This window comes from Astatotilapia calliptera, chromosome 16 (genome assembly GCF_900246225.1).
Source record: "Astatotilapia calliptera chromosome 16, fAstCal1.2, whole genome shotgun sequence".
Taxonomy (NCBI): Eukaryota; Metazoa; Chordata; class Actinopteri; order Cichliformes; family Cichlidae; genus Astatotilapia; species Astatotilapia calliptera.
The window spans coordinates 10,857,136-10,869,673 of NC_039317.1; the positions used below are offsets into that span (position 1 = coordinate 10,857,136).

The 12,538-nt window shown below is 40.1% G+C and overlaps 1 protein-coding gene across 1 annotated transcript in view; it reads right to left on the bottom strand.

Moving 5' to 3' along the window:
* kcnh3 (potassium voltage-gated channel, subfamily H (eag-related), member 3) overlaps positions 1-12,538 on the bottom strand; it is a 189,788-nt gene that overhangs the window by 34,020 nt on the left and 143,230 nt on the right. Inside the window, exons 5-7 of the mRNA XM_026143940.1 lie at positions 9,664-9,916; positions 3,981-4,138; positions 3,111-3,312 (exon numbers count right to left, since the gene is read on the bottom strand). Of these exons, the coding sequence (XP_025999725.1) occupies positions 3,111-3,312; positions 3,981-4,138; positions 9,664-9,916 (613 nt within the window). The remainder of the gene's footprint in view (positions 1-3,110; positions 3,313-3,980; positions 4,139-9,663; positions 9,917-12,538) is intronic.

Here is a 12,538-nt window from a genome sequence, read left to right on the forward strand (position 1 = left end):
CTGACTGACTGACAGAGTAATCCAGTGTATGTACATGCTGATACCAGTGCTCTATTGTGAATCACAGTTGGTGTCACATAAAGGTCAGACTGACAGACTCTGTCTGTCTGAATAGTGAGTGGAGAGGCTGATGACATGAACTGACCACAATGTTACTGTTTGTCCTTATGCTGAAAAGATAAGTGCAGGTAGGTTGGTAAGAATCACTCAGAAAGATAAGGAGGGAGGAAGAAATGAGAAAATGAGGACAATACTAACCAGAGCAAGGTCCCCATACATAATGTCTGTTTGTGTGTGTCTGTGTGATGCTTAGAAAACAAAACGAAAGACACACACACACACACACACACACACACACACACACACACACACACACACACACACACACACACACACACACACACAAACAACTCGGTCTTTGCCCCCAGTCAGAGTTGGAAAAATTACAGTTTGATCCCCTTACCCTTGGAAACTGCCAGTCTGTCTGTACATCTTCACAAGTTTATCAGATTGCAAGCCGGGGTTTCACGTCGGCCGTGGGATTCAAGTTTCTGTGTTTTATTAAAAGCATCGGTCGTGCTGAAAACGAAGGCACACACAGTCGTATTTCTGCATAACTGCCTCTGTGCCTTTCTTCCTAATACAATATTACTGTTATTGCTTTACAATGGATAGGTATACTTTGGAGCAAGACAAGTTAGGTGAGTGCTCAAATAGTTAAAGTTGAATGAGGATGAATTTAGATTTTTCTTTGTCATTACTGCAAAGTGGATAAACAATGAGACAAGATCTTATTTAAATTTCCATTTGGGAAGCCTAGAATAATCTCCTGAGGACAATGCTTACAGTGTAATTGAGTAGAGCAAAATTGTCATTATGTGTGTGAAACATGTAATGACAGTTAAAAACTGTCACTGAAAGCTCTCCACAAACAGGAAATGGGCCGTTAACTTGCTTCAGGGAGAATTTTTCCAGCCTGATTAACACCATGGCATCAAGTGAATATTATTGTAAAAGCAGCTTCCCTGTCTGAGATAAAGAATAAATATACTTTATCTTTCTTGTACAACGTTAAAATTAGAGGATTCCATGTCTGCTGGTTACCCTAGTACCCTAGAGACACACACCCTAGAGACAGCTAGCCTGCCTCTGCCTACCCAAGGCAACTGTCAGTGGTTGGTGTTACAAACAGCTAAATGTAAAGGCTTAAGACCTTGGATGGCTGTGGCTCAGGAGGTACAGCAGGTCATTTTCTATTGGGAGGATTGGTGGTTTGACCCATGGCTGCTCCAGTGTTCATCAGAGTGAAAAGGGTAGTCAGAAAGTACTGAGCTGGGAAATGGACTGCTTCTTCTATAGTGCTTTTTCTCAACAACATACAACATGCCTCAGTTACCCATTCATTTATGCACTTTTTTTCTACATTTAAAAGCTTTCTGCCTAACATTCGCACTCTGATGGATGCTTCGCGGGGAAATTCTGGGTTAGTATCTTGCCCAAGAATATTTGCAGACTGGAACAGCCAGGTTTCAATTTGCAAAGCTGGACCTCATCACACCTCATACTCTGATGGATGCATCAGAGAGCAACATGGGGTTAGTATCTTGCCCAAGGATATTTGCCAGTTAGTAGGTGACCTGCTCTACCACCTAAGCCACAGCCGCTACTACATTATGTAGCGCATGAGTAGAAAAGCACTGTAATAACCAGTTTACCATCTACAGATGGAGGAACCGTTCTTTACCATTACCAATACAGTTTGCTTTTTCATATCTCTGTTTTTCTGAGTATATATCTTTGAGCTTGCTCATCTTGTTGCAGTAATATTCTATTTTTAATACATGGCTGTAACATCACACCCTCAACTTACCATCAAAGGTATGTGTAAACAAATGGAACAATTATTAAGTACGGTTGGGTTGGACCACTTTTGTCTTCAGAACTTGTCTCTTCATGGCATAGGCTCAGTAACGACCTGGAGGTATTCCTCTGAGAGTTTGGTTCATGTTGACATGACAGCATCACACAGGTGCTGAAGATTTCTTGTTTGCACATCCACTGAGATCTGGTGACTGGTGATTGCTGGTGATTGCATTTATATAGTGCTTTTCGAGACCCAAAAAAGCGCTTTCCACTATTCATTCACTCTCACATTGGTGGAGGCAAGCTACAGTTGTAGCCACAGCTGGCAGATTGACAGAAGTGAGGATGCTATATCGCGCCATCAGCCCCTCTGCCCAACACCAGTAGGCAGTAGGTGAAGTGTCTTGCCCAAGGACACAACGACCAATCCGGGGCTCGAACCGGCAACCTTCCGATTACAAGACAAACTGCCAACTCTTGAGCCACGATCGCCCCGAGTACTTTAAACAATTCTGTGACGTGAAAGACTAATGACTGTTATGAGAAACACTTGTTTACAGTTCTTACTATCAGGAGTGGCACAATCAGTTATCAGTTATTATGTTTAAGGGGTAATTACCTTTTTACTTAGGGCCAGGTAGGTTTGGGTAACGTTGCTTCCTTAATAAGTCATAATTTAAAAGTGCATTTTGTATACACTTGTGTTATCTTTGTGTAATATTAAAATGTATTTGATGATCTGTGACTGTGACAAATCTAGTAAAATACAAGAAATCAGGAAGAGCACCAATACTTTTTTTTCACAGCACTGCACATGTTTCTAAAGTCCAATCACTGTGGTAATCTCTGCGAAGTCCCTTTGCTCTGTGTTTTTCATACATCAACACTAAAAGTAAAATTGCATGTGGGTCCCCATTAGGATAAAGGATTGTGTGAGTGTGTGGGACTCTACCCTTAGGCTCATATTGTTAACTAGTCATTATGTGACATACTGCATTATTATTTTTTAATAAATCTAACAAGTACTATGTGATACATTACGGTTTTTTGAATAACGACCCCAACACTCTCAATCGTGACATAACTAGTTGAACAAGTCAGGAAGTCCAATGAAATTTAATAGAGTAGAAGTACAAAGTAATACAACACAGAAACGTACACCTAACACAAAAATTAAACTTGAGCAAAACAGTGACTGAGTTAATCTACACAGATGCTTTCTAGAGATGAAAAAAGGGCGAACTAACCTATGTCTGATGATCCTTGGCTCTCAATCTCCCTTCGACCTATGAAGTACCAGACACACGCCATCCAGTGGGCCAGCAGGGCGAACATGGACATCAGCAGGGTCAAGACCACAGCACTGTACTGTGAGTAGCGCTCCAGCTTCTGCAGCAGCCGCAGTAACCGAAGAAGCCGGACTGTCTTCAACAGGTGGACGCCAAAGTACTGCACAGAGATACAGGCAATCTCAGCGCTCTGGCAATATTTCATTCACTGTATTTCTTAAATCAAATGAATCATTAAGAAAGGTTGACACTCAGTAATGTGGGATACTGTATATAATACACATCATTTGTTCAAACAGTTGGTAGTTTTACTCAAAAGTTGGAGCTTTAATGGATTCACTCACATGAAATCAAACATTTATAATCTTGGTGGTGGTGTGGAAACATTATGGGTTCGCGGAGTCAGACGTGGATCAAGTAGACATAGTGTGTAAACTTTGCTACAGTGTCGTAGCTGCACCACAGAGCAACACTGCAAAGTTCACTAAACATAGATGTTTACATTTTTCATTTATTTTTTATATTGCAAACATTTGCACTGTTATCAGTATTTGCACACTATTTTATATTATCTTTTTTGACAATCTTTAAAGTCATTATTCAACACATTGTTATTGTTAAATAAATATCGTCAAATAATCGAGATCTCAATTTCAGTGAAAATAATCGTGATAATCATTTTTGCCATAATCGAGCAGCCCTAGTTTAAATTATGTAGGCTGATTTGTCACACTCACACTGTTTGATTCTCGGTTCTGTTGGTGTGGTCACACACAAATGTCAACAGACAGAAACACACACACACAGTAAGACACAGGGGAGACTCACCACGCTGACATTGAAAGCATACAGCAGGTCAAAGGGCAGGGCGGCAATGAGATCAACAAAGAGCCAGGTGGTAACGTAGTGAACGCAGATGGAGCGGGCGTCGTAGACGACCTGACCCGACGTGCTCACAAATGTAGTTCGAAAGTTCAGCAATATGTCTGCAGAGGACAACAACAACAGCAGCAATCAAGTGTCACTTAAATTACAGTGATGCATGGTAAACGCACAGCTACTTTTCAATGAGTCATATACACACAGCATGCATGGGTTACTTTAAATAAAAATAACAACACAGTATTAAAAAACAATTTATGCACTTTTTTTTCAAAGGGGTATCTTTACTGGGATGTCAGCAACCAGAGGTGTGGACTCGAGTCACATGACTTGGACTCGAGTCAGACTCGAGTCATTAATTTTATGACTTTAGACTTGACTTGAAAAAATGTTCTAAGACTTGTGACTTGACTTGGACTTTTACACCAATGACTTGGGACTTGAATTGGACTTGAACCGGTTTACTTGAAAAGACTTGATATTTTACCCCAAATATAAAATTTAACATGCATATTATATAGAGATTGAAAATGTCACGTCATTCACGGGTAGAACCGCAAAGGATTCTGGGAACTCGTGGCAAGCGGTAGTAGCGCACGCAGGCTTTCAATTAAAATCAGTTATACAGCGATAAAAAGAAACACAAAAATGTCAAGAAGCTGTTGTATTATTAACTGCAATAGCCGGTCGCATGACAGCCACGGGAAGCCGACGGGTAAAGAGATCGGTTGTTATCGGATTAGTCGTTGAAGAGAAATTGTTCGAGCCATGTTTCCGAAGTAACAAAGACGCGACGGATGGCCTGGATTGCAGCTATTCAAAGATCAAATATAACGTCCCAGAACACTCCAGCTCACAGGTTAGTCTGCTCCAAGCATTTCCACAAAGGTCAGTCTGCTGTTGTAGTTAATGCGTCATTTTCATAACATAATTGGTGATATAGGTTACAAGCAAGTCTGGCGCTGAACAGAAATTGTCGCGCTATGCTCCTTTATTTATTGTGCATAAATAGTGAATTGTCCTGACACAATATTGCGTTTCGCTTCTGTTATTATGGTACATTGACAAAAACATATACTTTTATTCACAGGATAAAACAGGTTTTTTGTATCACTAATTGCCCAGTACGATTACAGCATACAATATTATTGTCACTGCTACATTTCTGTGATGCTACCAGAAATTATTTCCACTACTAATTAATTACCCTTGAGCTCAAAGGTCCTATTAATAAACGGTTAACAAATCTGTATTTATGACGACAATTTGTGAGACTGGTAAACTTATGATACGTATGATGGTCTTTCGTTCTACACGGTGCATTTCAAGGTCCTGCACCCATCCGTCGGTAAACTGTACCTGGGCTTGTTGCAGTGACCTGAAGTTACTAAACTTCATGAGTGTATGCACTCACTCCAAGAACCGTATAATTATAAATATGCATATAAATATGCTACAATGAGATAGCTGACTTCATCTAACTAGCAAATGTTTTCCAGGCTACGTTGGTGATGCAGTTTTTTTTAATATGTATGATATTTTTGTCATGCGATTTTAAAGCTGGTCCTACAACCGCATCCAAGAATAACATGCAGCTTATCTCAGAAATGTCGGTGAAAATTATTCTTGGAGCTAGGTTTAATTGAGCTGCATTTTAAAGAGGTGCAATTTCACAATTTGTGTATATTTTCTAAGTTCACTATTTTGTCATGTGTTGAGAAAAACACAGATTTTAAAATTACATGGTCTAATATTTACATTTAGCATATAACTGCAACATTATTTTTTCGTTGTTTTTTTTTAAAGACTCGAAAGGACTTGAAATTCAAAGTTTCAGACTTGTGACTTGACTCGGACTTTTACACCAGTGACTTGAGACTCGACTCTGCCTGACATTACTTGAGACTTGACTTGAGACTTGAGGATAAAGACTTGAGACTTACTTGAGACTTGCAAAACAATGACTTGGTCCCACCTCTGTCAGCAACAACCAGTTGTTGCTACCTGATATTAAAAGCTCCGTTCCCCTTTATTGTGAGCAAAAATCACTTTTAGTTTACAGAGGAGTTGAGAGCTAGTCCAGAATCAATGTGGCTCTATAGCCCCAAATGTAAATGTCTTGGGGTAAAGATACTTTTATGGTAGTTTTCATCATGTTTTTGAAATAAAAGTGTGTTGATACAGTTTGAGATGCTTCCATTACAGGGATAGTTTTTTTTTAACACACCAGATTCAGATGGTCATTAGTTGTTTATTTTTAAAGGTACAGTTTTTAAAACACCACCACTATATGTCCGGTTTTATACCCCTCACAGTTCAAGTGCATAATCCATCTATAGTGGATTAAAGACATAAATAGCCACACCCAGCATTTCCTCCTAACAGCTGAGGGTGGCTGGCAGGTTTGTGTGTCAAAACATTTTTGCGCACAATATATTTTCACATATTTAAACAATATCATAACTTGGCAATAAATCAGGAATAAAAAACAGACCAATAATTCGCATTTAAATAATAATAAAAATAATATGTATTTTCTCAAGTTTAACCCCAGAGTCATCTCTGTCTGCTGTTCATCTGCAGTTAGTGTAGGCTGTCAGTCTGCTGTTACCTCAGGTGTTAATACACTAAGGAGGCTGTAAAACAGGTAGATGAGTAACTGAAGCTCACCTCTGACTGATAAAGTAGCTCTAATATTGTTGGACTTGGATGCTTAATGAATAAACTCTCATGCAATGTGAGAATATAATCAGACTGTTTATTAGAGGGATCCATCCAGCTACTATAGGGCGGGAGGTGGGTACACCCTGGACAAATTGCCAGTCTGTAACAGAGGTCTAAAAAAATAAAAACATGATATAGTATATAGTACCGTATATATATAGTTATTGCTTGTTTTCAATTTAGACAAATTACTCATAAGATATTTGTGAAAGCTAAATTGCTTAAGCTTAATTGAACGGACATCAGCAAAGTGCAATAGAAACTAGCTCACTCTCTCAGGGTAAGTGATTTTCTAGCTGTAGGGCATTTTGAACAACCAGGGGAATTTCAAGATGGTTTCTGATGACTTGCTTCCAGAAGAACCACAACATACAGCTAAACGCAGCAACTGCACCACCCAGTCCTTCAAAGTATGATATGATCCTATTCAAAGAGCCAAGGCTTTGAAGCTTGCTGAAAAAAAAACAGACGAGGACAACACGACAATAAAAAAAGACAAACAGTCATGATTAGCTCTTCAATGTTTGCTCTATGATTTTAATTTTACTGCATGGTATTAAGGAACGAAATGAATGAATAAAAGGTGTCCCGGCAGACTATTTCAATCCACTATTGTTTTCTGGTGAATGTATCAATAAATAGGCACGGCCTATTAGTCCTAATAAATGGGATATCGACTGACAGGAGTCAGACATTTAACTGCAGGTGGCTCGTGTAATTTCATTACGAAAGTTTATTGATGGAGAGCTTGTGTTCACTCTTTCCCATTAACACAAATCGTCCGCTGAAGAGCACTCATGTAAGTTTCCTGCAGTTAGGGTGGACATGACCGAGGACAAAGAGGCCTGTTGTTTTCTGGGAAATGACTTAACAATCAGATGTAATGGCTTATTGTGGAATGGCTCATATCCTTTTCCCTGCAACATTCATCATTAAAAACTTGAACAGAACTTTTATAATGAGAACTTCTATTAGGAGTCACATGCCTATCAGACAAAGGCTGTTTGACTAACTTCCCATCAGCAGACAGTTGATATAATCAAAAAGAATTTTGCAACGGTTACACTGCCAGTAAAACGTTCTTTGCACACCCACTCATTCAGGCCATTTTCTTTTTGTTTCTAAACACTTGAAGAGATTTCTTAAGCTGGCCTAATGTTTTTTTCCTCATTTGCTGTTACAATTGTTCATATTGAATTTGAATTTATTGAATTTATTGAATTTATTGAACAAGGCCAGAGTTTCAAAAATGTTCAAGTATCCCAAAAGCTCAGACTTCACTTTTATTTTCACAAAATTGTGTTTATTTTCTTTGATTTGTGCTCTCTCTCAAAGAGAGAGAGCACAACCCCAATACGGTCGTCTCATGCACACAGCTCTGAGTGTGTACACAGCACGCCTACTCAACTTTTTTACTCAACTAAAAGTTGAGCTCACAATGATTTCTACTGTGGGCTCCAGTAGATTTTCTTAGTGTACAGCTGACCTGTGCTGCTGCTGCTACTCTTACTGCTCTTTGTGGGTGAATGAATTCAATAAGATGTAAGCAGATGAGCTATCTTGGCTGATTTCCATCCTCTATACGTGCAGTATGCTGTTTATATGCTGCCTTTACATGAGAAAGAATAAAGTTGGTTAAAAGGTGGAAGTTAGTGAGTAACACCAGCTTAAATTTAAATTCTTGTCAACTCACGCTGACGAAGAACACGTCAGCTGCTGTGCACCAGTGCATTACTGTAAACTGACCACAGCTGATACCTGTCACTTTAAAGCATCACTCCATTTATAAATCAGTCCGTTTGTAGAGGATGAACTGAAGGCCTGCGCCAAGGCCCAGTAGAAGATAAATGTGAATAATGCAAAGCTATGCTAGCAGAGGCAGCAAATAAAGCTACAGAGCTGATAATGAGGATACTAGGTAGTTCATACAACAGGTGGCAGTTTTCAGCAGTCCACTGGTGGTATTTATTTGTAGTTTAAGCCTCCGCTCTGCTGTGTCAAGGTATTTTTTTTGGTATACAGGAAACAGAGCTCAACTGCTATTGTATTAATTCATATTATGGCAAGTCCATCGTTACTTTATCAATTTAGGTCAGGACAGAAGAACTCTTAAAGTTTCTAACAGAATGATCAGTTGCTGTAACGACACAGACTCTCATGAAGACAAAAGGAAGACTACCAGCTCCCTTTGCTGCAGTTACCAGCCTCAGAATCAAATCAACAATTAACAGCCTCTCATATTCATCAGTGGCCTCATTAATGCTTGACAGACTCTAGGCAGCACACACATTTTATTTTATTAGCTTTTTGGAAGAGACTGGGAATCAGGCCATTAAGCTTATAAGGCTACTAAGAAAACCACGGCTGAGGGAGACCAGGAAACACAAGGAATGGAAACGAGACCAGTGGAAGTCTAGACTCTTGTCCAAAAAATTCAGTGTGAGCTTCTTGATTTAAGATGCTGCATTTTATGAGATACAGCAAGTGTCAATAGAAGATTGAGGCAAAGCTCTGAAAGACTGTGGAAAGACTTTGCTGGAGATTGTTGGAGATGTTTTCAAAATTCAAAGCACAACTTAACCCCTACAACCTCCACAACACCCTACTGAGACACAGTTTCTTGTCTAGTTTGAGTGAGACAGCCATCATTTTTCAGGAGCAAAATGAGCCAAAAACACATTTCTTTTGACCAAGAAGCAGACTGACAGAGGGACGAGTTAGACTACAGAGTGAAGGAAAAGTCCTCAGCATTTGTTAAACAATGGTACAAAACATTCAGGTTTCATTTTCTTGGTTCCTACTTTCTAGGTGTGTCCAGTCTTTCTAAGACTTCTTGCTAAAGGAAACAAGTTCTATGGATGGTTAGAAGAAAGCACCAACATGAGAAGACGGCACACTATCTTACCTAAAATGAAGAGGATCTCGACGAGGATGTCGCTGACGCTGGGCGGGCTGCGTGAGGCGCTGCCTTCATCCCGCCCTCCCCCGACCGTGAAACACACGTTATAGGGCACAGTGACGGCCACGTAGAAAGTCGCCAGCAGAATTAACCAATCCCAGCCGGCCTTGAAGGTTCCATAGTGGAGCAGGATGAAGCGAGATTTCTGAATGGCTGCTACTTTGTATTCCGGGATTGGAGGCTTCTCCCCAAACATGTTCTGGATTGAGAGGGAGACAGATGTCAACAGCTCTCTTGTTTCAGGTTTTTACATCTCTCTCGTTGTCCCTCTGCCGGGCCACGATAACACGGCCCTGTGCACACACTTATCGAGCCACTTCAAGCTTCGAAAGCTCACACTGTGCAGAGGCATTATAAAAATCCACAGGAGTGGAGATTTCAGATTCATTCCACTCGATATAACAGTGCAGCCATGAAAACAGTTTCAACCATTCATAAGTGGGTTATTGCTTTTGCAGAGTTTGAGTAAAGTCTACCAACACTGACAAAATGGTTTTCCCAGCACTAAGAAGGAAGAAGAAATGTGGGACCACTGGTTCCAAGCATTAACTCTCACACCTGTGAAATATGTTTTTATGAAAAAGAATCTTATTTGTAATTCATTCATTTCCTTTGGAATCAGGAAGATTAACCAAAGAACTCATTTTGTTTCCTGTGTGAGGTTCTCTGCACTCAAGTAAAAATCTGACGTAGCTGTACTTTCAGTTTATCCAGTTCATGGAACTATGAGCCTGAGTTGTTATGTTTACCATGATTTTTGCATGTCCAGCATAAACCATTTATGAACTGTACAGACAGGCATTTAGTCTGAAATACAAATGATACTGTTTCATTTTTCTAATGGGATTGTTGTTTTGTTGGGTTTGTTTAATGAGCTCCATCAATGTAAATGTTTTTTGTATTCTGGACTATTTTTATGTGAGAAAGTCAACACGTAATGGAAAAAATGATTTGACTTAAAGCAAATAATGAGCAAATCAGGAATCACCTGGTAGCTGATAATCTGTTCATTAGTGAAATTTAGAGTAGATGTTTATTTACTGGCAGTGAGATTTTTATATTAGTGAATCACTGGGTAAAGTTTAGCTCAATATTATCTGATCTAACTCATACATCCATTAATTCCTGATTGACTCTGCAGACACTAAACATTACTGATTACATAGAGCCTGAATCATTTCTTTGATTACTTTACTTAATTAAAGAGTCATTCTTTGGGTAACGGTGAGATTCTCATTAAGTAATAAAGACCTACTGAGTAAGAACTGGGTGCTTCACAACATGAACCTCCCATAAGATATTTTTTTATGTCCTGACTGCTTATTTTAGCCTGGGTCAGGAGTCATTAGAGTTTCTAGATCATTAGCTATCACGTGATTCCTCGTTTGCTTCTCAGTTTTTGTACACAAGTTATGAATTTCCCTCTTTTGAGAAGTTAAAAAAGCAAATAATGATGGCCCTGGGTTGGTGGTCATTGAACATGCAGGGTGCAAACTGCATCGTTCTGCATGTTTCCTAATCACTGACATCAGCTAAATGTAGATCTGCTTTACCACGGAGTGAACCAAAACCAAGCATAGTCCTCTTGTCCTTCACGCCATCTGTCAGGGTGTGCGCTGCCCGCTGGACTGCAGCAGACCTACAGAGAGGTCAGCTCACTAACACACAGCCATAATCATCATCTCCTGTGATGCCAGGTCTGAGCAGTAATGATAATTTCCCATTTCATAACATTTCGTTGTCAGTTTGCAGTGTTCTTCTTCTCTTGGCTCTCCTTCATCTTTCCTGCTTGGCTTCTCATGTCTTTTGTATAGTCTCGCTTATTCTCTAACCCTAAGAGAGTCTCCCAGACTTGTTCTCCTAAAACCTAAAGACGAATTATGGATTTAATTAACTGGTCCCTTAACGAAACTGACAACTCTGGGCTTGGGAGAGCCTGATTGTCCTGTGGAGACGTTTGCTGCTGGATACTCGATGGTCGGATGCATCGTGTGTCTGATGACACTCTCGATGGGGGACATTCAACGACAGCTACCAATTTGGAACCATAATAACAGAGTTCTGGCTGATTGGAGCTGGCTTGGACCTGGCTTATCGAAGAACAAGAAGCGGCTACAGTTGTTCAAAATCCCACAAGGCTGGCTGTGTGTACTCAGACTGTGTTTATTTGAACGCAATATGGATATGATCTTGGAGAAGCTCATGGCTCTGCTATATGGATAACATCTTGAAGAAGAACAACAGGAATTGAGAGACCTGGTGACCAGTGACGGACATTAGACGAACTGTAAAATTGGAAGCAGTTTGTTCGCACTAACCAAAACAACTACCATCTTCATCTCATGCAGGCCTCCTGACTCCAGCTGGATGCTCAAGGCAAAAGCTGACGGGAATAACAATTCTCCTTTAGATAACAAGACTGTGTTGTGACTTTCTCCCTCCTCATTCAGGGTCGCCCGTGTCGACCGAAGATTGTTGACTTTTGCCTAACTGGGTTAAGGGACACTTTCTCTCAGCTAAACATGAACACACACACTCTCACACGCACACATATGCATGTACACTGACACAGACCTACACTCACTCTTATGTCTTCTACGTTGTGAGATGTGCTGATTCATGTGCTGAGGTGTTTTTTTCTGTTCTCAAACTGATCTCCCTGTTGGAGCTCAGTCTGGGAGGAGTTATTTTTTCTCCTCATCTTTCCTCATGTTGTGCATTTCCCATTGTTATACCTCTCTGACCTGTCTTCCCCATGTGATGTTGTAATATATGTATGGTCGGAAGGGTAAGATGGCGCTGGCAAAGGTCGGCAGCCTTA